The sequence below is a fragment of the Lucilia cuprina genome, chromosome 4, assembly GCF_022045245.1.
Source record: "Lucilia cuprina isolate Lc7/37 chromosome 4, ASM2204524v1, whole genome shotgun sequence".
NCBI classification, from domain to species: domain Eukaryota; kingdom Metazoa; phylum Arthropoda; class Insecta; order Diptera; family Calliphoridae; genus Lucilia; species Lucilia cuprina.
In genome coordinates this window covers 8,085,048-8,109,423 of record NC_060952.1, presented here as the reverse complement: position 1 = coordinate 8,109,423, position 24,376 = coordinate 8,085,048, and the positions used below count along the sequence as shown (strand labels likewise).

At 30.7% G+C, this 24,376-nt stretch overlaps 4 protein-coding genes across 20 annotated transcripts in view; 2 read left to right on the top strand and 2 right to left on the bottom strand.

The window, feature by feature from the left end:
* The window catches only part of LOC111676460 (allatostatin-A), a 70,072-nt gene extending 60,648 nt beyond the window's left edge, over positions 1 to 9,424 (bottom strand). The window contains exon 1 of the mRNA XM_046950515.1: positions 9,281 to 9,424. The gene's annotated coding sequence lies outside the window, so the exon portion shown is untranslated. The remainder of the gene's footprint in view (positions 1 to 9,280) is intronic.
* On the top strand, positions 3,594 to 9,013 carry LOC111676439. Its single transcript, XM_046950514.1, has 5 exons — positions 3,594 to 4,104; positions 4,171 to 4,898; positions 4,963 to 5,112; positions 5,173 to 8,404; positions 8,476 to 9,013. The coding sequence occupies exons 1-5, from the start codon at positions 3,821 to 3,823 to the stop codon at positions 8,903 to 8,905; spliced, it is 4,824 nt and encodes a 1,607-aa protein (XP_046806470.1). The 5' UTR covers positions 3,594 to 3,820; the 3' UTR covers positions 8,906 to 9,013.
* Positions 9,425 to 10,053: 629 nt separating the features above from the next.
* On the top strand, positions 10,054 to 14,444 carry LOC111676446. Of its 3 annotated transcripts, none has more exons than XM_046949333.1 (8): positions 10,054 to 10,608; positions 10,667 to 10,767; positions 10,855 to 10,968; positions 11,027 to 11,280; positions 11,410 to 11,628; positions 11,698 to 13,137; positions 13,194 to 13,432; positions 13,498 to 14,444. In XM_046949333.1, the coding sequence occupies exons 1-8, from the start codon at positions 10,393 to 10,395 to the stop codon at positions 13,927 to 13,929; spliced, it is 3,015 nt and encodes a 1,004-aa protein (XP_046805289.1). In that variant the 5' UTR covers positions 10,054 to 10,392; the 3' UTR covers positions 13,930 to 14,444. The 3 variants fall into 3 exon arrangements, with proteins under 3 accessions (XP_046805289.1, XP_023293126.2, XP_023293125.2); XM_023437358.2 differs by having other exon boundaries at positions 11,410 to 11,637; XM_023437357.2 differs by having other exon boundaries at positions 11,410 to 13,137.
* Positions 14,445 to 19,105: 4,661 nt separating this feature from the next.
* Positions 19,106 to 24,376, bottom strand: part of LOC111676459 (elongation of very long chain fatty acids protein AAEL008004) — an 84,188-nt gene continuing 78,917 nt past the window's right edge. For 14 of the 15 annotated variants that reach the window (XM_046950684.1, XM_046950686.1, XM_046950680.1 and 11 more), the window contains one exon: positions 19,106 to 19,768. In XM_046950684.1, the coding sequence (XP_046806640.1) occupies positions 19,466 to 19,768 (303 nt within the window). In that variant the 3' untranslated portion in view covers positions 19,106 to 19,465. The remainder of the gene's footprint in view (positions 19,769 to 24,376) is intronic. The other variant, XM_046950687.1, reaches the window with a different exon arrangement.

Genomic DNA, 24,376 nt, shown 5'->3' with positions numbered 1-24,376 from the left:
TTGTTGGCGGGGTTTGGGGAATGCTGTTTTATTCATTTAACTGCACTGCTTCAAGAGTTCATTGAATTTTGGGTTGAAAAACGTGTTTTTCTGTCACTTTTTATTTTGTTTATTTATTGTTATTTTATTACTTTTTCTCGTTACTTTTTTCATTTGTTATAAACAAATTTGATGAAAGATATAGAAAAAAAGTTGCGTAAAAATGTTGTTGGATTGTTGGTGTGGGGGTAAAATGGTCATCATCATTATTCCTAAGTAGTAATGATTTATTGTTGCCAATAATGATCAAAACCTATAAGAAATGCTTATAATATTTTTTAGCAACAATACACAGGAAAACTTATTAAAAAGAGCTGAAGATGGTATTGAATGGAAATACCCTACATATAGAATCCACAAAACGGAATTTGTTGTTCTACATCAGTTCTAGTTCTGTTCTAGTTCAGTTCTAGTTCAGTTCTAGTTCAGTTCTAGTTCAGTTCTAGTTCAGTTCTAGTTCAGTTCTAGTTCAGTTCTAGTTCAGTTCTAGTTCAGTTCTAGTTCAGTTCTAGTTCAGTTCTAGTTCAGTTCTAGTTCAGTTCTAGTTCAGTTCTAGTTCAGTTCTAGTTCAGTTCTAGTTCAGTTCAAGTTCAGTTCTAGTTCAGTTCTAGTTCAGTTCTAGATCAGTTCTAGTTTTGATCGTGTTCAGTTCTAATTTACCGCTAGTTTAGTTCTACTTCAGTTATAGATCTAGTTAAGTTACCGTTCTTGTTCAGATTAAATTATAATTTTCTAAATTTTACAAAACTGTGAAGGAAATTCTGTTTATTTAATTGTAGATGTAATTAAACACCTTTGATACTTCGGATTTTGGAGCAGTCTAATATGACAAACTTAAACATTTGTAATGAAGAAGTTCACGATGATGAAAGTTAAACCTTATTTAAGTAATTAAACTTAGCCAGGTTTTTTTAAACAGATTTTTGAAAATCTGGTAACCGACATATCGTTATTTTTGTATATTGTTAACTTCTGTTGTCAATGTATAATAAATACAAAGCTATCACATAACCTATAATACTATTAAAAACTAAACGAATTGAGGGAATGAGTATTTCGAAATATCTATTAAAACGATCCATATTTAAGTGTAGGGTATTCGATATTCTTGCTAATCGGACTATTGGACTTTTTTAGTTATTTTATTATTCATTTGTTGCTGCTTTTATTATACGTATTGTTGTATTTAGCATTTTATCATAAGTATTCATAATTGGTTACATCAACTTTTGTTACTTTCGATTTCTTCACATTCACATTAAGAGTGAAAAAAACAACTGCAAAACCATAAAGATTTTTTTCTCTTACAAAAATTCACTTGTTTGTGTAGGCCAGAGTGAGTGTGTGTGTGTATGTATTTTAAAGTCTGGATTAATACTTTTTTATTTTGAAAGGGTTCAATGAACGCTCTGTTGGTCGGGGTCTATAAAGAGCTCATGTATTAAGCAAACGTGATTTTCTTCCTAACTAAAATTTAGTCACTATTTGAGGAGGTTTTTACTATTTATAGGTAAGAGTGGTGGCTCATTATTTAATGCGTCTTTTTTATTTAATTATACTATTTCTTCTTTTTTAAACTTTGTATTATTGTTGTTAGCATTTTAGTATTATAAAGCTGCTTTTGTTTAATGTTAATATGCATTATAATTTATTTATTTAAATTGTTTCGCCATAAATAAGTACAAAATAGTAAATAATAAACAACATAGTTGTAGAATTAATTAATATTTGGTAAATGACGTGTTTTGCTATTAATTTATTTATTTTGTAGTTTATTTCACTTACTAGAGAAATAGTAAGTAGGTATTAAAATGGATTTTTTTTTGAAGTTGAAAATAATTAAAATTTTAATGACCTTTATTTTGTGGTTTTGAAATAAAATAAATCCTGATTGTTTGTAGTATATTCCTATTTATAAGTTTAATCACACTTATTAACAATTTAATTGTAATTAATTTTTGAAAATATAAAAAATACATATTAAAATAAATAGCTGTTATTAAAATCTTTAAAAAGAAAGTGACTAATTTGTTTTACTAACGTAGCATATTTAGAACTTTTAGGATCTTTGGAACTGAAGGACAAGCAAATGTGGATATTCAGCACATGTAAGGTTTGTTTCATTTATCGCCTACTCATTGATCGTAATTGATGATAATCCCTGCACAGGCAATTCCGATTAGACTATACAAAATTCTGTTCATATATTTAGTTTCCTTCGATTTAGTAGGATCAACGTTTGTTATTATTAAGATCCAATTTATAAAAACGATCTAATCGAATAAAGCACCTACTACTACTTACGAGAATTAATCCCAGTCAGTAAACATTTAAATTAAGTTCCATAAGTCACATAAAAAAACTAAAAATTTTTAATAATTTAAAAACTGTGTATAAAATCGGTGCGAATATAGTTCTTTAATAGCGGTTTAAATACGAACCTGTCATAGTAACACCAAGTGGATTTTTTTAACTTCTAGGAAAGTAATGATTATTGACTTCCAAAGAAGCGAGAAGAATCCAATTTTTGTATTTAAGTTGAAGGTATATTTTCTTGTACTAGAATTTTTTGAATTAAACTAGTTTTTTTTTTTTTTTGAGAAAATATCTTTATGAGAACGATTTTGGATGTAGTGCATTTGAAATCAAATAAAAAGGACATAGGTACCTCCTATGACAAACATGTGTTAAAATCATCACTTCTATAGATCTTTTTCAGTAATTCCATTAAGTAAATTCTACTTTTTCTGTTCTTTGGAAGCTCTTTTTTTGCTGGGATTCTAGTCGACTATTATTTTTTTTTAATAAATTAGCAAGTGTTCGATTAGAAATAAACTCCCTATTCGTAAGCGAGAGTGATGAGAACATGCCTTCATTGTCATCACCATGTAAAAATGGTATGTTTAAAATGTTATGTTTTTTTATTGAATCTAATCTTACTAAATATAACTTCGCCTTATATTTAAAAAGTGCTTATTCAATCTACTTATTTATTGCTATTATTCATAACTCATAACTTTATGTCAAAAATGTACCCACATTGTCCCATTGTGCATTAAAAATATTACATAATAAAAATAAATTTAATTGAACAAAATAAATAAACCTAATGCCACATTAATTAACACTCTCATATCAAATAAAAATATAATTCAAAACTAAAGCATGAGGAACAAACATACAGTGCAAAACAAATAATTAGTAATTAAAAAAATGAAATTCATCTCAATACATTTGAGCAAAAAAAAAAACGTAATAACTTTTTCACTTTCTCCAATTTAATTTTCCCCAAAAAAATAAAAATAACTTCATTCGTATAAACGAACAAACCAAATACATTGTTTAGCCTGACAGACACACAAATCTGTATGGAGAAACGATCAACAAACCAACAATTTATTTAAAAGGCAACTTGTTTGAACAAACTACCACAAACAATTTTTGTTCACACATATCGCTACTAGACATTATGAGCTGAGTTAAATTGAATATGTGTGTGCAACGTATTTGGAATATTTGAAGCGCAATAGTTGCATAAATACTAGGCTCATTAATGTTAAAGATTCATTTGGAAACGGGCATTGTTTTGAGAAATGTCGTCGAGCCGAGCAAATAACAATGATTATAAAGCTGGCTAAAAGATTTCAACTAAAGATGTTGTATTCTTAATTTCAGCTATGATCTGAATAGTGATTTGGCTCGCCAGGCTCATACACAGAAGGTGTCTTTGCGTCGCACTGCTTTAGAGAGTTTGTGTCCACCACGAGATCCTCCCACCTGTATGCCAGCCTCTGAAAGGTATCGTACTCATGATGGCACTTGCAACAACAAAAAGAGATTACGCTGGGGAGCAGCTCAAATGCCTTTTAATCGTTTTCTGCCGCCAGAGTATGGAGATGGTGTGGATACTACGCGAAAAGCAGTAGATGGGGGACCATTGTCTTCCAGCAGATTTGTAAGTTTGTTAGTGCATGGTGCCCGCGATGGAGAAGCGCCTCTGACATTAATGTTGGCTCAATGGGGTCAATTGGTGGATCATGATTTAACTTCTACTGCACAACCAAGGTAAGACCTCAGCCTAAATGTCTTCTCTCTGTGGTAATCAATTCAAATACTTTTTTATGCTTATAGATCTATTAATGGTTCTGTTCCCAGTTGTTGTGGCAGTAAAGATTTCCATCCATCTTGTTTTCCCATCAAAGTTCCCCTAGATGATCCATGGCTTTCGCCTTTAAAAGTGCGTTGCTTAGAATTTTTACGCTCGGCTCCAGCCCAGCGTAGAGATTGTGTTTTGTCATGGCGTGAACAAACTAATCAGGCCACCTCCTACATAGATGCTTCCCCCATTTATTCTAGCAGTGTACGATCTTCCGATAACGCACGTGTCTTTCGCAAAGGCTTATTGATATTCGGTCGTGGTAATCCAGCCGATGATGTCTGTCAAAGAGGTGCCATTGCTACACATTGCATTAGATCTGGTGATGGTCGTAGTGGTGAACAACCTGGCCTCTTGGCTTTACATCATGTCTGGGTCCATGAACATAATCATATAGCCACGAAATTGAGTGAAATGAATTTGCACTGGAGTGATGAGAAAATTTATCAGGAAACCAGACGCATTATAGGAGCCATGTTCCAGCATATAACCTATAGGGAATTTTTGCCCATAGTTTTGGGAAGGGAAGTAGTTAAAGTATTTGATTTGGAACTATTAAATAGTGGTTACTATGAGGGTTATGATTATAAAACCAATCCTACAGTGGCCAATGCCTTTGCTGCGGCTGCTTTTCGCTTTGGTCATTCATTGGTGCAAAATTCCTATATGCGATGTGATCGTTTTCATAATGTTATTAATAATAGTGAGTAGATATTTAGCTTTTTAAGCGGACTGTATAGCATTACTAAAATATTTTCTTTTCACAGACGTTAGTTTACATGAGGAGTTCCAGCGTGGAGATATTGGTTCTGTGGGTTCTTTACACCGTTTGTTAAGAGGCATGGCTACTCAGAGAGCCTTAAAAAGAGATGAATTTATAACTCCAGAACTTACTAACCATCTATTCCAAACTCCAGGTATAGTGGTTGGCACATACATGTAAACTTTTTCAATTTTTTTTAAATTTTATTTTTTAGGTTTTCCCTTTGGTCTGGATTTAGCTGCCATTAATATACAACGTGGTCGAGATCATGGTATACCTCCTTATACCCATTGGCGTGTACCCTGTGGCCTAACGCCTATTAATAATTGGGATGAATTTGCTAATGTAGTGGGTCCCGAGTCCGCTCGTCGAATTAGCCATGCTTATCACAGTGTTCACGACATTGATCTATTTGTGGGAGGTATAGCCGAAAGACCTGTCGTAGGCGGTTTAGTAGGACCCACCTTCGCCTGTATTATAGCACAACAATTTAGTAATTCTCGCAAAGGAGATAGATTTTGGTATGAAAATGGCGGTTTCGAAAGTTCTTTCACACCAGCCCAGTTGCATTCGATACGCCGCGTATCTTTAGCATCGGTTTTATGTCGAGCTGTTGGAGGGGGAACTTTCCAACCGCATATTTTCTTACCAGCAGAATTTCCCGACAATGTACGTCTACCCTGTGGTGTGCCGCCTTTGGGTGATTTTGATATTAGTCCTTGGCTAGAACAAGATCCTTTTGCTTCCCTTCAAATCGCTAACACACAAGTACAGCAATCGGTACCTGCATCCTTTAGACCACAAACGACTTTTAAACCACAACCACCACCACCGACCTTTAAACCACAAACACTACCGGACCGAGTATTTGACATTATGCAGTTGGAAACAAAATCACCGGATAACAATGACACTCCTATAAGTGACAACAAAGTAGGATTTTCTAATCGTAATCCGGTCAAAGACTCTACAATAAGTCTGCTTAAACAACCCACACCATTTGTACCAAATGTCTCAAATGGTTTTCTAACTGTGAAGAATTCTTCGAAAGTCAGTGACAAACTGGACTTGAAACGAAAAGGAACAGCGGGACACATAACTAAACAGAAACCGGTACCGGCTGTTAATAACAAACTGGACAAGAATCATCGTAAGGGTGGAAATAGACATGGAGGAATACAAAATACTACAAGACGAACGATTATAGTTAATAATATTCCCATAGAACTGAGAAGTGCAGGAAAAGATACAGCTAAGACTGAAACTAAAAAAACGGAAAGTGAACCAGAAGCAAGGACAGGAAATGCTAAACTTAGTACCACAACAAACAAGACTAAAGACAACGTGACAAAAACAGAAGTGGAAAGTTTTAAAATGGAACCAAGGATAGCTGATGTAGATGCAACGTTAACAGAACAAAAGAAGAACCAAAAACCAACTGACAACTTAGAAGTACAAAATATGAATTCAAAAGACAAGGACATAAAGACAAGCACAAATGAAGAGACAGGATCAAATAATTCAAATATCAATGACCAGCAACAAAATAAAACTGACAAATCAAAAACCGATAAAGACCAACATGAACAAATCGTCTCTTTAAATCCTATCGAAACACCCGCCAGCGTAACTGACAAACAGTCCCAAGTAATCGAAAAAATTATTACAATTACAAAAACTTTACAAAACTCTGAATTGAAAAATTTAACATTAACAGGAGACTTGGTACATGATGCAAATGACTCTGATATTGATCCCATGGTTCAGGCTATACCAATCGAACACAAACGAGTACAACGTAAACTTATACCCTCTAGCTTAACGGACAAAATTAAAGACAAATTGAAACTTACTCCTACCAACCTTGGCGTGACCAACAGAAATATAACCACTCTTAATACCGGCAATCGAACATTGACAACAAAACCACCAAAACCCAGTCGAACAACTGTACGACCTCTCGAACTAAGACAATACCAGAACCGGCCCGCCTACACTAAGACGCCTCAAAAAGTTATAGTGGATTCAGTAAATGGAGACAATCAATACGAAATCGAAATAAACATACGACAGACCAATAAAAGTCCGAAACCTTTACAAAATACACCCTATACGGGAGACTATACAAATATCTACAAACCAAGTCAATTTGACCGTTATCAGACCACACCCATTTATGCATACTATCAACCAGCACCGACACAAATTTCAACTATAGCTCAAAATCAACGAACTAAACCACCGACCATAATATTTGTCAACGAACATGAAGAACGTATGACCACTAAACAACCGGGCTTTTTACAAAGTATAGTGGGTTGGAGTTTGGCTACCAAAAGACCTTTACCAACCTCTATAGGTTTCAACGAAAGACCATTATTTGAAAATATTATATCAAGTCCTCATAGTACAGCTATTGTTCAAAAGCCACCTAATCAGCTTACATTACCGGCTGTTAGTTCCAGTTTTAGTCAAGCGCAGGTGGGTACAGGAAGCATAGTACAGGCATCAAGTGCCTCCGTTAGTAATGGCAATTTCGGTACTATAGCTGGATTTACCAATGCCAATGGAGCAGACAGTACATTCAGTTTTAACATAAGACCAAAACCGGACAGAACACAAAACGTTAGACCGACTGGTAATGGAGGAAACTACGGATTAACTGTACCACCCCAATATCCCTGGTATGCCCAAAATCCGGACTATACAAATTTACCTTTAGCAGCAGGGGAACAAATTGTTACACACGAACTGCCAAACAGGGAAAATATAAACAGTCCATTTTCCACCTCCAATTCACAAACTTACTACATACGAAAGAAAAATGGACCAAGACATAAAGAAGCTTTAACTCTGACACAAACTCATGAGTTAGCCGACTATGACTATGCCGGACGTACACTAGAACATTTACACAATATCACAACGAACAAAGACAGTATAGACGCGGAAGAAGACTATGAATACGATGAAGATTACGGAACTTCACCTTTACTGAGAAAATTCAATCAAGATGGTTATCTAAGACCCGAGCATATGATTGGTACTATATTGAAAGTAGACAATGACAAGACAATAGTAGACCTGACAAATCTAACACATACGATTTTGAAAGATCAGACTTTAGACGATAATTACGTTTTACCAGTATTAAACAATACCCATGACTTACCCAAAGACTTACCTAAACCTTTGAATACCAACTTTTCCACAGACTTTCCCGATGCTCTAGCAAAGCAATTAAACAATGACATTTTAGCCGAAGACAATGAAGAGGACCACAAGGACAATACAAAAGACACTGGGACTAAACCACAAGATAAAGCTAATGTTTTAAGTGTAGGAATACATAAACGAAACAGAAATCGTAATAAAACTAAGAACAATAAGCGTAATCAAGCTAAGATAGCTTTTGCTCCCATTAATATCTTAACAAAGCCGGAGAGGTAGGTCGTAAAAAGTATTTAACTTAATATAAAACAAGCTTAATTTTATTTTTTTTTTCTTATTTTTACAGACCCGATAATTGGGTGTTTTTCGATTCCCCTAAAGATGAAGAACCTATGCTACCAAAAATACCGGAAATTAATATGGATCCTGTACCCTCTGCAGAGTTACCAAAACCGTTTAAAGAAAATATTTGGTTAGACTTGGCTAAAATTAAACAGAAAGTAGCTTTACAATTTCAAGGACCTATAGGACATCTTTTAACACAAAAAGACGACAACCTGGAATTGCAAACAGACCAGACAAATGCAAAGGACAAACCTATTTCTGAAACTACTAATACAAATGCAGATTCTTTAAAGGACTCAATTTTAGGAGCAATTTTGACAGATGGTAAAAATAATGTAACTGAAGCTACAAAAACAGATCTAAATATACAAAACTTTAAAAACAAGACAGAGACAAAATCGACTGATTTACTTGAGAATGCAAATAATTAATTACTATTGAAATTTCTTTTTTTCAACAAATATTTAAGAAATTTGGTTAAAAGATTTTTTATCAATTGCATTTATATGAATAGAATTTATTTTATATTTATGAATTAAGTTTAAGTCTTGTTTTAATAAAAAGAAATATTTTGAAATTAAGTGGTTTCTAAAATAAACAAAATAATTTAAAAATTGAAAACCTGGTTCAATAAAAGATATTTTTTATACTGAAAAATAATTTTTAATTTTGCATAGACATTAAAACTCAAAGTTTTGATCTCAAAACTCTTCTTAAAAAATGATTGGGAAATTTCACAAAAAAATTTTTCATATCTACGTAATCAATTCATTAACAAGTTAAAAGAGCTTTAAAGTAGATATTACCTTTAGACCCACTGTGATGCACTTCAAAGTTTTATCTAACATGTTCTTTTTACACATTTTACAATTAGACATTTTGCTTACACGACAAAGCATTTTTTTGCGTTAACTTTTGTACTTTTTAAATTACAATTAAATAAATATATGAAAATTACAAAAAAAAAAAGAAAAATTTGCACAAATGAAATTAAATTCTTGGTTTCTATTATGTTTTGAAACTTTTCTATTTTTTTGTTTTATTCTTGCTTGTAAAAATATGTACTTTTTACACTAAGACAGGGATGTTCATTGTGATTTCAAGTAAATTTTAAAAAGATATTAAGCAAAGTTTTATTTAATATCAAATTAATAAAATATATAGGAAATTACATTATTTTTAATAATGTTCATCGTAATCTCTTTTGCCCAAATTTAAAATATGTAAAAATGTATAATATATTCAGAATATTTAATAATTTTTTCATATTTTCAATAAATAAATTTGAAGGGCAGAATGGATAAAACTGTTTTTTTAAATGTTATTATATTGACAATACAAAATAATTATTAGTTAAGACTCAAATAAACTTAACTTAACTAATAAATATATCGTATTTTCAACATAATATCAGTTTTTTTTTTAATTTTTCAAATTCTTTTAAATTTAAACTTAACAGTATTATCACGCACCAAATACAGCTCTGTAAAAGCAAATTAAAACAACCCTGCCATTGCAAAGATTTGTCAACACAAACATTGCAACGCTGTACCGGTTCAAATTTATTACCAGTGCTTCTCAAACTAGTTTTGTTGTCAGAAGAATCTTTTTGTTTTTTTCCTGATGCTGTTGTTGTTGGTGCAAAAACGTCATTGGTTTTTGTAAGGAAAAAAGTACAAAAAACTAAAATTAAATAAATAAATTTGAGGAAAAATGTGTAGAAAAGGATAAAACAACAACATGGAGTGAAAGTGTTAAAAATAAAACCATAAAATTTAATATTTTTATGGCTTAAAACTGCAATAGAAAACACAAAACATACTCAATACACAGGCAACAAAAAGGTAGACTGAAACGAAAAATACACATTAGCAACAACAATAACACATACAAGCTAAAAAATCAGGAGGAGCCTGAAATGGACCACAGCGGTCGTAGTTATATAGATGTATCTTCCTCCGACGACGATGATGAGGAAGAATTCTCCTTAGCAGAAAGTTCAGAGACCGAAGAAGAAGAAGAACACTTGCGTAGAGGTCCTATAAGATATGATCATGTCAGCAGGTGGAAGGAGGAGGAGATAAAAAATGTTCCAATACAGGAAAATTTAGCAAATAGACTTATGAAAAGAGAGGTGAGTGAGTGAAGTATAATAATATTTCAATTGTTGTTAATTTTAAGAATCCTATTAGTATATGAGACAAGGAAGAAGTGGAAAATCTTTCTATACAAATGTGCCAACTAGATTATCCTTTTGTCTTAAGGATATTATACCACCTAATTGTTTGCAGGGGTGAGTTTTGATTTATTGAATACGTATGTTAATGATATAAAATAAATCCCTTATTTTTTCTTTTTATTTCTAATGTTTGTTCGATAGACAAGTATTTATGGGTCTCTCTGCCTGTGGCCAATTTTTATTAAGCTACAAATTCTGCTGCAGTGACAATGCCTCTGTTAGTCATTATTCTTTTAGTATGGGTTTTAAGTATACGTAAGTAGTTTATTATTATAGATTTTTTTCAATTTTATGGAGGGAGTTTTGTTTTTAGTTTATTTTTCTGGGTTTATCAGCCCTTCAAACCCTTGCGCAACTTTTACAAATGCTGCCTATTTGACGATCATGGTGTTGACAATATGAAAAAGGTCAGCATGATCCAGTGGAAAAATTGTGATCCTCGCATTTTAATTGTTCATGGTGCTTCCGAGGATGAAAATGAAGACTCTTATATAACTTATGTTAAAGTTCCTAAACTGGGCTGTTTGGAGTGTAAAAAATTGCGTGAATTCGATGAAGATGATGGATGTATGTTTAAAGTTTGAACATTTTTTTAATAAATTTAAAATTATTTTAATTTTAAAATTTTAATTATTTTTTATTGTAGTATTCTAAAAATATTCAAGAACTAAAACTTTACAATTATTTTTTTTTTAGTTTTCCGTCGTCACATCCTCTGTCTTAAATGTAATTTAACTGTACATACAAAATATTCCACAACTGACTCAGATCGTAAATTTGATCCGAATATACATTTAATATGTCCCGAGCGTATTCTATTAATATCAAATGGATTTTTTCATATGATACACATAAGACTAGAACAAGCGCCCAAGGAGCAACTAAAACAAATCTCACAACATCAACACCAACAAAGTGCAATAAGTCAAACACAACTACAACAAAATTTATTATCAGTCTTAATAATGAAACCTCATATTGCAGGAGAATCTTCTGGTAACAATAATGTAACATCCTCAACTTCAAATCAAGAAGTTCTAGAAAGACGTACACCCCTGCCCGATTTAACGGACACCTTTAGTATAGATAGTCAATCAACTAATTCACAAAATAATGTAGTGGCTCGAATAATCGAAGATTTTGCCGATGTAGAAACTGATTCCACGCACTCTGGCAGTGGAGTGGTTAGTATTTCACAATTGGCTAATAATCTGAGATCGCCCGGTTCGAGTCAAAATGATTCCCCTGTATCATTAACACGTAAATCATGTGAGGAATTGATATTTAATTGCAATACAAATAATACTAGTCGTTTAAATGCCATGTCACCAGCAGCAGCATCTATAAATAGTGGAAGTACAACCTCATCTAATGGTACTAGTAATGGATCTGGAGGAAGTGTTGCAACCTCTAGTAATGGTAATGGTGGAGGTGTTGGAACTGGAGTTAGTGTAAATAAAAATAACAGTAATTTAATGCAAAAAGGTCCCCGACAAAGACATCGCATTGTAACAAAATCTTTTCGCAAGGGAGTTTCCATATTCTTTTCCTCTAGTGGTTTAAAAGCTAATATAACATCACCCAATACCTCTACATCCTCTAATGGTAGTAATTCCTCTTCCAACAACAATAATGACAAAGCTGCTGCCTATGAATTTTCGGAAGAGAATGAGAAATGTGAAAAGATTTCTATATTGCGTAAACGTAGATTAGCTGATCGTAAATATGAATTTTCAGAAGATAATTCCGAAAACATAATACCATTTACAAAGACTAGAACTTCCAGTACATTTAGTTCCTTTTTAAGCAACACTACCACAGGAAGTCATTCACCCAGACACAATCTAACACATTTGCATAGTATTTCACCCTATGCCTCACCCTCATCATCGCCTCACCCACATCAGCAACACATGAGTACGCAATATGCCTCTACAACATCTGCTTTATCACCTTTACATCGTACTTGCACATCGCCTTTGGGTTTTAGATCTCCGCCCTCTACGTCTGGCCTGGTAACACAATCAAGTGGTGGTATGGTTAGTGGCAATAATGGTGTAATGCGTTCACCAAGCCGTCATTTGGTGGCCAATCATTTCTATAACAATCAAAAGTCCCCGCCACAAAATTTCGTCCATACAATATCTCCTGCTACGCAATATATGTTAAGTTTTAAGCCGCATGGTACTTTGTCGCCTCTACAATTGTCCATGACCAAACGTTCTCATCTAGAGGTGAGTGGTTCCCTGTCACCCAATCATCAGCTATCGGTGTTTCTCTCACCACGACGGGATGAATATCGTTCAGTGGTGGAAGTGCCACTGCAAGGCGGTGCCATGTCAGAGAAACCTGTGTGTACAAAAAAATTTTTAAGACGTTTTGTTGAAGAAGATGATGCCGCCTCGGTTATAACAAGTGAAGAAGGTAGAAGGTATAATAATTTTGTAAACAAAATTGTACTAATTTATGTTTATTTCCAGATGATTGCATATCTCCTGGTTATCATATTTTATTACCCATGGAGGTACATGGCTCTTGTTACTCGGAAATGCAAATGATTTCCAAAGCTTCCTATCAACAGCTGCGCTGTTCTAGTGTGGTTATAGAACAGCATTCTTTTGATATGGAAACCTTTACCTACTATGCCATCAGTACATTGTGTCAAAAGAATCAGAAAACTTATGATTTCTTTTATGATTGGGCCTATGAATTGATAAATGTAAATTAGATTAAATATAACTTTAAAAAACTATAAGAAAATTAATATATTTATATCATCTACAGGTCTGTCCCACTTCCCTCACGGTATTTTGCATTTTAATGGCCCACTTTTCTGCCCGTGAAGAAGTCTCTTCCTGCTTAAACTGCTCACGTAAACTAAGTTGCGCTTTCCACAGGCGTGAATATGAGTGTCGCGTATTATTCACCTGGAATATGATGACCGGTGAATGGGATATATTAGATTTTGGTGAACTACAAGACTTTAATCACTACAAATACAGTCCGAAATCTAATTTCTCTCATACGGCATCGCTACAGCAAAGGGCCAAAAAGTTGGCTCGTGAAATGGCCCAAACTTTACATAAACTACCCGATTATACAACAAACTTAAGAATACTCGATTCGAATGTGAAGAAAACTAAGAAATCTATAACCGATATTGATAATATGATTGAGTTTTCTTTAAAAAAACGCCCACAACATGCAATGGATTAACTCAACGTTAACAAGCTTTACTCAGCAACTTGAAAAAAAAAACAAACAAATAAGAAACAAAATTACAAAACTAATTATATTTTTCTATAGCCAACAATACCTACATATATTAGAACTCTTAAGAAGTTTTACTCTTAGCCTTAATAGCTGCTATTTTGCTTACTTCTTTAACATAATAATGATATTATTTCCTGATTTCAAGAGGATGCTGATGATATCCAACCTACTTTCGCTTAATGGAAGCTAAACTTTATAGTACATTTATTTTTATATAAATATTTTAATTTGTTTTATGTTTTCATTTTATAGATTTTTTAAAATATTTTAATGCTTTTAGCCAACCAATTGTGTTTTGTTTTAATTTTCAAATTGCTTTAAAATTTAATTTGGTTTTAAAACAAATGTGTTTTTTATTACAAAACTATTTCAAAAAAATCTAATTTTTTATTTATTTTATCTGTGAAATCTAATCTATTCAAAATACAACGAGTGAGATATTCCTATAATTTAATTTATATTAAAATAGTATTTTTAATAAGTGAGTAAATAAGGTAAGTTTAAAATTTAGTTTGGAAAGTAAAAAAATTTCAAAAGTAAAAAAGAATTATGTTTTTCAAATCAAACATTTAAAATTAAACAGTTTTAGTTCAGCTCTAGTTCAGTTCTTGACCAATTCTGATTCAGTTCTAGTTTCGTTCTAATGTAGTTCTCGTTCAGTTCTAGTTCAGTTTTAGTTCTGTTGTATATCAATTCTTATTCAGTTCTGGTTAATTTCTAGTTAAGTTTTTGCCAAATACTAGTTCATTTCTATTGAGAGTTCTGTTCTAGTTCTATTCTAGTTTAGTCTTGTGCTATTTTCGTTTAGGCTATTTTAGATCTAGTTCAGTTACAGCTAAATTCTGGTTCAGTTTTAGTTAAATTTTTTATTTAGTTCAGAAATAGCTCTAGCTTCAGTTCTAGTTTAGTTCAGTTCTTGTGCAGTTCTAGTTCAGTTCTAGATCAGTTCTAGATCAGTTCTAGCTCAGTTTTAGTTCAGTTCTAGTTCAGTTCTAGTCCACTTCTTGTTCAGTTCTAGTTCTGTTCTAGTTCAGTTTAGTTGCAGTTCTAGTTCAGTTTTAGTTTAGCTCTAGTTCACTTCTGGTTCAGTTCTACTTCAGTTCTAATTCAGTTTTAGTTCAGATCTAGTTCTGTTCTAGTTCAGTTCTAGTTCAGTTCTAGTTCAGTTGTAGTTCAGTTGTAGTTCAGTTTTAGTGTAGTTCTAGTTCAGTTTTAGTTCTAGTTCAGTTCTGATTATGCTCTAGTTCAGTTCTAATTCAATTCTAGTTCAGTTCTTGTTTAGTTCTAGATCAGTTCTAGTTCAGTTCTCGTTCAGTTTTAGTTCAATTCTGGTTCAGTTCTTGTTTAGTTCTAGTTCAGTTCTAGTTCAGTTCTAGTTTAGTTCTAGTTCAGTTGTAGTTCAGTTCTAGTCCACTTGTTGTTCAGTTGTAGTTCTGTTCTAGTTCAGTTTAGTTCTAGCTCAGTTTTAGTTTAGCTCTAGTTCAGTTCTGGTTCATTTCTAGTTCAGTTCTAATTCAGTTTTAGTTCAGATCTAGTTCTGTTCTAGTTCAGTTCCAGTTTAGTTCTAGTTTAGTTCTAGTTCAGTTCTGTTCTAGTTTAGTTTTAGTTCATTTCTAGTTCGGTTCTAGTTCAGTTCTATTTCAGTTCTAATTCAGTTCTAGTTCAGTTGTAGTTCAGTTCTAGTTCAGTTTTAGTGTAGTTCTAGTTCAGTTCTAGTTTAGTTCTAGTCAATTCTAGTTCAATTCTGGTTCAATTCTAGTTTAGTTCTAGTTTAGTTCTAGTTCAGTTCTACTTCAGTTCTAGTTCAGTTCTTGTTCAGTTCTAGTTCAGTTCTACTTCAGTTCTACTTTAGTTCTAATTCATTTTTAGTTCAGTTTTAGTACAGTTCTAGTTCAGTACTAGTTTAGTGCTAGTAACAGTTGTAGCTCTGTTCTAATTCAGTTCTAGTACAATTCTAGTTCAGTATTAGTTATACCCATTACCTTCGAATGAATGCTCTTTTTAAGTTTGTAATTTTATTTGTAATTTTTAAAATAAAATATTCCGAAGATTCAACTAAGTCGTAATTCAGATTTAGTATTAAAAACTAACTTACCTTTTCCATCATTTATATAATTTTGAATTAAAAACACTTTAAGTTTTATATTTTGTCTTTTCATAGATGCTGTTTTAGTTTATTTCAGTTTCTGTTTTATTTATATATATTTTTTTTAAATTGTTATATTTTGAAAATAAAAATAAGTTCAACTTCCTTAACGCCCAGTTCTTTAAAGTTTAAATTTTATACACAAAAAACTTACGTTTGTTTTTTTTATTTTTGCTTAAAGTCAATATAATAGTTTTATTTCTTATTCAGTTAGTTACTTGTTGATTTGTGGGATTTTGTTTTGTTTTTTTTTTTGTTGCTGTGGTTTGTTTTACTTTTAGCCAGGTTTATTAAATTTCTTTCAAATTTCTATTTAATTATAATAATTTTGCAGTTTCGTTTTAAATTTTCATTTATTTATTTTTCTGAAATTGTGTTTTTTTTTTGTTTGTTTTTTGCATACAAAATTTGTATACCTATAGACCTATTACAACTTACAGACTACTATTTATAATATTGTATTATTTAATATTATTTTTAATTTTATATTTTTTAATAATATTATAATAATATAATAATAATAAACTTAAAAAATAAATACAATTCTCCTTTAATGTTTAAATGTATTTTGGGATTTTATTTTATTTTGTATTTCCAAATTAGTTTACTATTTCAATTATAGTTTGTAAATATTTTTGTTTTCTTATTTTGTATTTTAAATATAATTTTAGAATTTTATTTTTTAAATCGTTTTTTACTTGATTTTCTTTTTTTAATAAATTAATGAAGCGGTTTTTTAGAATATTTTTTTACTTTTTTCTAATTTTTATGTTACTAATCGAAATATTGCTGATTTTGTTTTTAAATATGGAATTTAATTTAATCATGAAATTTTTGTGTGTTTTTTTAATGAGGAAAATTTGTTTATGTTTAATTTTTAATGGTAGTTTTGCGTCGTTTCAGTTTTATTTTAATATATATGTGTGTATTTTTTCTTTTTTTAATTTTTTTTGTTTAAATATTAATAATATTAGTTTTTAAATTATGCATGACTTTTTTAACTTAAATATTAGTGTGGTTTTTATGTGTTTTTTTACAAAATTATTTTAATATTTATATAATTTTTTTGTATGTTTTTTTACCTACATAATAATAACCTCACTTTTGTAAATTTATATTTAAAGTGTTTTTTTTTGTAATAAATTTATTAGACTGCCTTTTGAACATTAAATATTATGCTTGTTTCTTATTAGAAATAATATGTTCAGTTTTTCTTTTTTTACAATTCTTTAAAGGCTTAGTTTTCACGTTACGTTTCATAACGCATCAGCTGATTTGTGTTTTTCATTCTAAAACTCAACGACAATCACACGATCAAAGTAACGACGAAACCGTGCATCCTTAAGCCAAAATCGAATAAGCTGATTCATTACGTAACGGAACGTTGATCGTAATTCAGGTTTGAGTTGAGGAACAGCTCTCGCGTCATCGCGATTATTTCTTAAACGCGTTTAGGCTTGTGTTTGTTGCCTGGCTTTCGACAGTTTTAAGTCTCGCTGTACTAACTGTTCAAAGTTATATGTTGTCAACATTAACCTTGTGCTTTCATATCACCTAAAGTGAGGTTATGTTTTATTGGTGGAGACCATAGAAAACTCAAACGTATATATTTACTTTTATTCAATTAACACAAAAACAGCCATATGAAGATGTTAATAATAATCATTTAAACGCCCTTTAAACGATTACATTTTACATACATTAAGTGAAAAAGTAAAAAGTTTGTGTTTATACGATTAGTATGACCTGGTTCACACTGGGAAACTTTTTTCGGAAAACTTTTGATTTTTGTGTGTGAGAGAAAGAAATATCGAACATCTCATTCTCTCTCACACAAAATCAAAAGTTTCTCAACAAAAGTTTCCCAGTGTGAAACAGGTCTATAAAACAATAATAAAGTAAAATGAAAACAGCTGTTTCTCTTTTTTCTATGTGTTTAAAATACATCCCTCATTTGTAGTTCAGCTCTGGATTTAGGCAGAACTTTGTGTGTTTGTTGCCATTATCGTATTCTTTTGGCTTTGTCTTCAAGAGTTCTACGTTTTAAACCGTATTGGTGAAATATGTAACATCAAATAACTGTATCGAGTTACGTTTTTTTTTGAGGTGCATGTAATTGTGTTAACCTAACCTAAGTTTTTATTTTCGATTATGAAGAAGAACCAGAGAAATAACTTAATTTTATGTTCTGTCCAGTTGTGCTGGAATAATTGGTGTTGGCTTTATAATCTTTCTTAAATTCATTGTGCTTAGGGAAGAAACTTTGAAATTTTTCATCCGTATTTTCTCTAAACGTTTGACGGTTCCATGGACTTGTAAACAGGCTTAAACCACGTTTGTCAAACTCCATATAAAAAACTTGACAGTCGTGAGGTTGCTCTCAACGAATTATATGTTGCGTTTATAATATAAAAGTAGCTTTACATAAAATTTTGACACATCATTTCACTTGTATGTTCGTGTGAAGGGGTCTTAAAGCTCCCTTTTTTAAAACTTTTTTCTAAATAAAACCAAATATTTCGTTTCTATCCAAGAACAAGCAATAACTATTTTAATTCTTCTCAGGCTGTCTAATATTTATAAGTATTTTTTCGTTTTTATGTTATTTTTTTTAATTAAATAGGTATTCAATATGTTTTTTTTATACAATATTATTTCTATGTAAACTATAAACCTTCTACTTGCTTTCCTCCATTTATTTGTACAACTAAAGCAATTTAATTTTTTTTGTTTTGTATATAATATAATTTTTTTCACAATAAAAAGCTAGAAAATTTTTTAGGTTTTTTTATATATATATAGAAAAAATGTTTAACAAAAAAATAACTTTGTATACACATACATACATATATATTTATATAACATTGTATAAAATTTAACTTAAACAATAATAATAATATATATATATCCCAAAGAAAGAAAATAATAATAAAAGAAAAAAATGTAGAAAAAAAAATAAGTATGGAACTATTATTATAATTATAAAACTTTACAAAAACATTTTATTATTTAATAATATATATTTATATATATTTTTTTTTGTTAAAGAAATACATCACAAACGTTTTCTAAACTTTGAATACAACTCTCTTGTAATTTACAGTTAAGATTGACTTGAAAAAGCAATAGCTTTAGCAGAGTAATCAGTTTTTTTTTTGTTTAAATTTAATTATTGCAATTGAAATTTTCTCTAAACAAATAAAGTTTTTGTTGTTGATTTTTAGTTAATAATCAATCGTTGAGAGAAAACAAACTAATGTTCCAAATTTATTTTTAAATATCCAATTTTTTCTTTTTGTGTATTTTACGTTGTTTCGTTGTTTTGGGTTTATATTATTTAACTTTTCTTTGCGTTAAATCGCTGTGACCGTTAGCGACGCCATTAGCCAGCACGGCGCCATTTTTATACGCACTTCCATTGATTAAACCATTCGCACTTGTGGTGATACCACCATTTGCTGTTGAGCCATTTGTAAGGCCATTGATCTTACCGTTAACAGCATGGCCGTTCATGTGTTTGCTGCTGCTGCTGTTGCTGCCATCAGCTGACAAATCACCATTGGCATGGCCATTGGTTATGAGTTTGTAATCCTTTTCAGGACGCTGCAAAAAGAACATTAATAAGTTCTTATATTGCTGTTTATAGTTTTTTACAAATCCAACAGTTTTCATTGGAGTTACACACACACACACAGGGATAAAAACATTTTTATGGTTTTAAAGCAAAAGTACAATTGTCACAGTAATTGTTTGTTTACAGTTATTTTTTGGTTGGTTACATTAAAGCGCGTTTTATGATTTAGTTTTATTATATGAATTTTGATTGAATTGAGTTTAATTATTTATAAATTGGTGTAATTTTTTTTTTATTTAGGGGTTATTACGTTACGTTACGTTTTTTATATTTTAAATTATTTATATTTGTTGGTGGCATCAGGCAGAGAGAATTAGGTCACAAATGAAAATACATAAAAAAGGAAAATTGATTTATGTTAACAACAGTTGAATGTTTGAATTGATTTGAATTTAAATGATAATAAATAACTAAATGTATCTTATTCATAAACAATTTTTAAATTTATTACAAGTTTTATACAACAAAATACTACAAAAAAGGGCACTCTTTAATTCCTCTGGTAAGAAAATTTTATATTTAATAATTTGTTTAAGAAAACACTAAATATTCAAATTTAATTTTGAATAATTATTAAATTTTCAATATAAAATTTCCCTACGAGCTGTTGCATAAATACAAAATTTCATTTTATAAATCTTTAAAAAAAATTCAAAAATTGTTTATAAATATTAGCGAATGAAATAAAGCTAATGATTACTTTAAAGGAATATGTTTAAATGATGTATATTTGCATTATTATTACTACTATTATGCTATGGATAACATTTAACAAAACATTATCGATGAATTTTTGTGTTTTCTTGGTGTAAAATTGTTTCAAGTGTAACGTTTGGTTGAGTAGGAAATAAGAAACACAAACAAATATTGCCTACTTTTAGGTGGTTACTTAAATTTTTCAATGTAGGGTTTCTCTTCCCAGCACAAAACATTTTCTAAAAGGGGAACTAATCATTTACAAAATTCAAGATATTTTAGCACGGAAACTAAGAGGGAATTCATTTAATATTAAATTAAAGTATGGGTTTACTCTACATATTCTTTGTATTTTCTTTAAAACAACAGGCCAACAAAAACTTGAAAAAGTCGAAACCCCCAAGATCTCAATATACAAAAGGACAGATCAGCAATGAATCCGAATATGGTTTCAGAATCATAAAAGAAAAAATTTCTATATAAAAATTGTTATATCGTCTAAGATTCTAATCTGTCAACTTTTAAGTAAAAGTTAATAACAGAGGTTATATCTTCGTTCTACTTCGAGATATTTTAAACCAAAGTTTAAAACAACTATAAGCTTGCCGTGAACAATTCATTCACAATCGTTGATGTTGTATATAACAGCTGTTCGTTGTTTACAAAAGTGAATAAAAAAAGTTCACAAAAGAATTTTTTTTATGTAAAAAAATTTATTTAAGTCGCCTTTACACGATCACACAATTAATATGATCTGTCAAAATTTTGTGTAGAAATGTACGGCTAGGATTGTCTAAAAGCAACATAATGAAAATCATAATCAGCGATTATTGGCGATTAACTGTAAAACCGAATTTCGAATGTGTCGTAATTGCCCGTGTGTACTAGTTATTATAACGTCTCAAAAATTGCCAAAAGGTTTAAGGATACGATATCTCGAAAACTTAATTTTTGAATTAAGTTTTCGAGAAATCGAATTGAATTGAAGAACTCATATTTATGAAAATGTTGTAAATATTGGAAAATTAATTAGAAATTATTTTAAATGAAGTTTTTGGAATTTTTTGTCCCTAAAACAGAACAAGTCCCTCCCCTCAGAACAAGTAATAGAATTTCGGGGAAAAAAGTTTAATAAAGCATACCCACAATATCATTTACTAATCTAAGAGAATTTTATATAGATCTGAATTTTAGATACTTCATTCTGGAAGTTAGTATCTAAATGCTTACTGGTAAGTTCGTCAATTAATCTTGATTAACTCTATTTTCAATTTATGATAAAGCAAGATATTCCAAATCTGTGGATCTGTATTTGTGATTCACATATATACATATGCATGTAGTTTAATGTTTTCCAAATGGCATCACCACTACGAAATGTATGTTGACTTAAGTTTACAAAATCTAACAGAGAAGATTAATGAGAGCTTACAGTTACTTTGTAAAAGCATTTATTGGACAATAGCAACAACAAGAGTTAAAATAAAGAAAAACAACAACAACAACAAAAAGTTGTGTAATATTAAAATATTCATTCACAAATGTCGTAGTACCATTTATAATTTTTTGTAATAAAAAAGGTGAAATCATTTTATTACAATTCTTGGTGGAAATATTAGATCAATCACCTAAAACGAATAAGTGTGTATGTATGTGTGTACATAATTCAAATGTATTTCTCGAAATAGGGCTTTTGAAAATCAGATAAATCGGTTAATATACAATATAAAAATGTATAAACCTATGACCAAAATAATTAGTAAGATCAGATCCGGAAGGTATAGGTTATATTAAAGATTTGTCGCTTCCGTTTTCATTGTATCTATGAGGTCTTTTTGTTTTCGTTTATTGTATTAAACTATTATTATCCATGATTTTGTTTTAACTTAACTTTCACTTGTTTTGTTGCTTAATACGAATTGTATTTGAAAGAGAAGACAACAAATTTCGGTTTGTCCAAAAAACAAGCTTACGGACAAGACATTTTTGATTTATTTTTCAACTAATGGTTGTGTCTACATTGAATGGGTGTTTGTTTTGGATATAACTTTTTTTGCTTTAAATAAGCATGCGCAACGGTTTGAAAAACTATATAGCATACAGTGATGGAAATTTGTTTATGGTTGAATAGAAGATATTGATTGATAAAAAAGGGGAAGGCGATTAGATTTTGATTTCGGGTTTGGGTTTGAAGAGATAATAGTTGATTTTCTATTGAACCAACTTTTAGGGAAACATAGAACATTTATGTTACTAATTATAAGCTGAGATTTCGAAATATTAGAGGGTGTATTTCGGATTGAAATAGATTGGAACAAAACTAGTGCCAAAAGTTGTTAACGTTATTTCCGACTGACAAAAGGAAAATAGATAAATTTGATTGCAAGAGATACAAAACCGAATATTCTTCCCGTGATATGCTCTGCATTCGGCAATGGAAGATCAAACGTATTTGATACAGAGGAAAGAAAACTTGGGGAAATTAACAAGTGCGAAACCGATCGGTGCAATAAGTTCTGAATTGAAAGTAAATAAAGAAAGAACAAATAGAACAATTCCTCCTGAATAATGGATCTTCTCAGAATAAGTAGATAATGTTGATAACACCATGTTTATTACATCAAATCCGAAAAAAAAACATCTGGATCATTAGGCTCGTTTTATGGTAAAAAACATAGTCTTCTCGGGTGTAATTCCTAAGAATATCCGAATCAGTTTTCGTTAGGAATGTCATATCCGGAATAATATCATTCTCAAGATATTTGAATTTATCTTCAGCGAATACCTGACAGTGGCAAAGAAAGTGTTTCAGGCATCTACAAGGCCTGTTGTGCTCTCCTTAACCATTGCCACAGGTGGGAATCAAAACCACCGTCTTCGGTCTACCAGACTAGAACACTAAGCAGGTTAGTGCTTTAAGTTTTTAAAATAGAAATCGATTTTAATTGAAAACCGTAACTAATGTTTCTTTCATTTGGATCGGGAGTCATAAATAAATTCCCAGCACTGTTTACTCAACAAACCTATAAAGACCTACTTAAAGACCTTTAAATGAAAGCATTTGTTGTAAGTGTTCGTGTTGGTTGTATTGAACAATTTCATGTGTTATGTATTTGTGGTTACAACAACGTGTTAACAGTGATAATAACAGTAATAATAATAATAATAATAATGATGATCACGATCATGATGACGTCGTATAATAATGAAGTACATATATATGTATGTATGTTTGCTGTTGCTATGTTGACGAGGCAATAAAAATAAAAATGACAATGAAAATTTCTTTAATATTTGTAATGTCTTAAGTGGGTAAACAAATTTTGTTTAACCAAGAGCCTCAGAAAATACCGTAAAGAAATTTGTTACGATCATAAAAATGTTTTTTTTTTTTTTTTTTTTTTTTTTTTTTAGCAACAACAAACAAAAATTGTAGTGAGTAAAGAAAAATTTTATAGTAAAAGAAACAGCAAAAGAAGGTGCAACATTTTTGTAAGCGGATTTTTTATTTTTGAATGAAAAGAAAACAGAAAAAAATGAAAGCCCAGTAAGTTAGATGGACTAACAATGATTACTAAGCTCTGCAGCTAATACAAGTAAGAGTTTTGTTTAACATGTCTTGGTGCCTGTCTGCCACTCAGTTAAACGGTCGTTTGTTTACTATATCTTCAGGTCTCTATCTATGATATAATATTGTGTTTTTTTTTTTTTTATTTCTTGGCTTTCTGTCTGCCTCTATTGGCCTTAAAATATTTATTTATATGGAATTTTAGTTCGTTTACAAGGTTTACTTTTCATTATTTGTTGTTTTCTTTTCTTTAACTTTTGATTTCATTACCACAGGCCGGATTTACTATGTTGCGACAAGTGTTTAACTGATTTTTTTTTTTGGTTTTGCACTTTAAATGGTGTGT

Bases quoted from the DNA above. Each gene is read 5' to 3' on its own strand.
- LOC111676439 (XM_046950514.1), top strand. From the start codon at position 3,821: ATGCCAGCCTCTGAAAGGTATCGTACTCATGATGGCACTTGCAACAAC. The intron at 4,105-4,170 runs GTAAGACCTCAG...TTATGCTTATAG, and splicing joins ACTTCTACTGCACAACCAAG to ATCTATTAATGGTTCTGTTC. The intron at 8,405-8,475 runs GTAGGTCGTAAA...TTATTTTTACAG, and splicing joins ATCTTAACAAAGCCGGAGAG to ACCCGATAATTGGGTGTTTT.
- LOC111676446 (XM_023437357.2), top strand. From the start codon at position 10,393: ATGGACCACAGCGGTCGTAGTTATATAGATGTATCTTCCTCCGACGAC. The intron at 10,768-10,854 runs GTGAGTTTTGAT...TTTGTTCGATAG, and splicing joins CCACCTAATTGTTTGCAGGG to ACAAGTATTTATGGGTCTCT. The intron at 13,433-13,497 runs GTAAATTAGATT...TATCATCTACAG, and splicing joins GGGCCTATGAATTGATAAAT to GTCTGTCCCACTTCCCTCAC.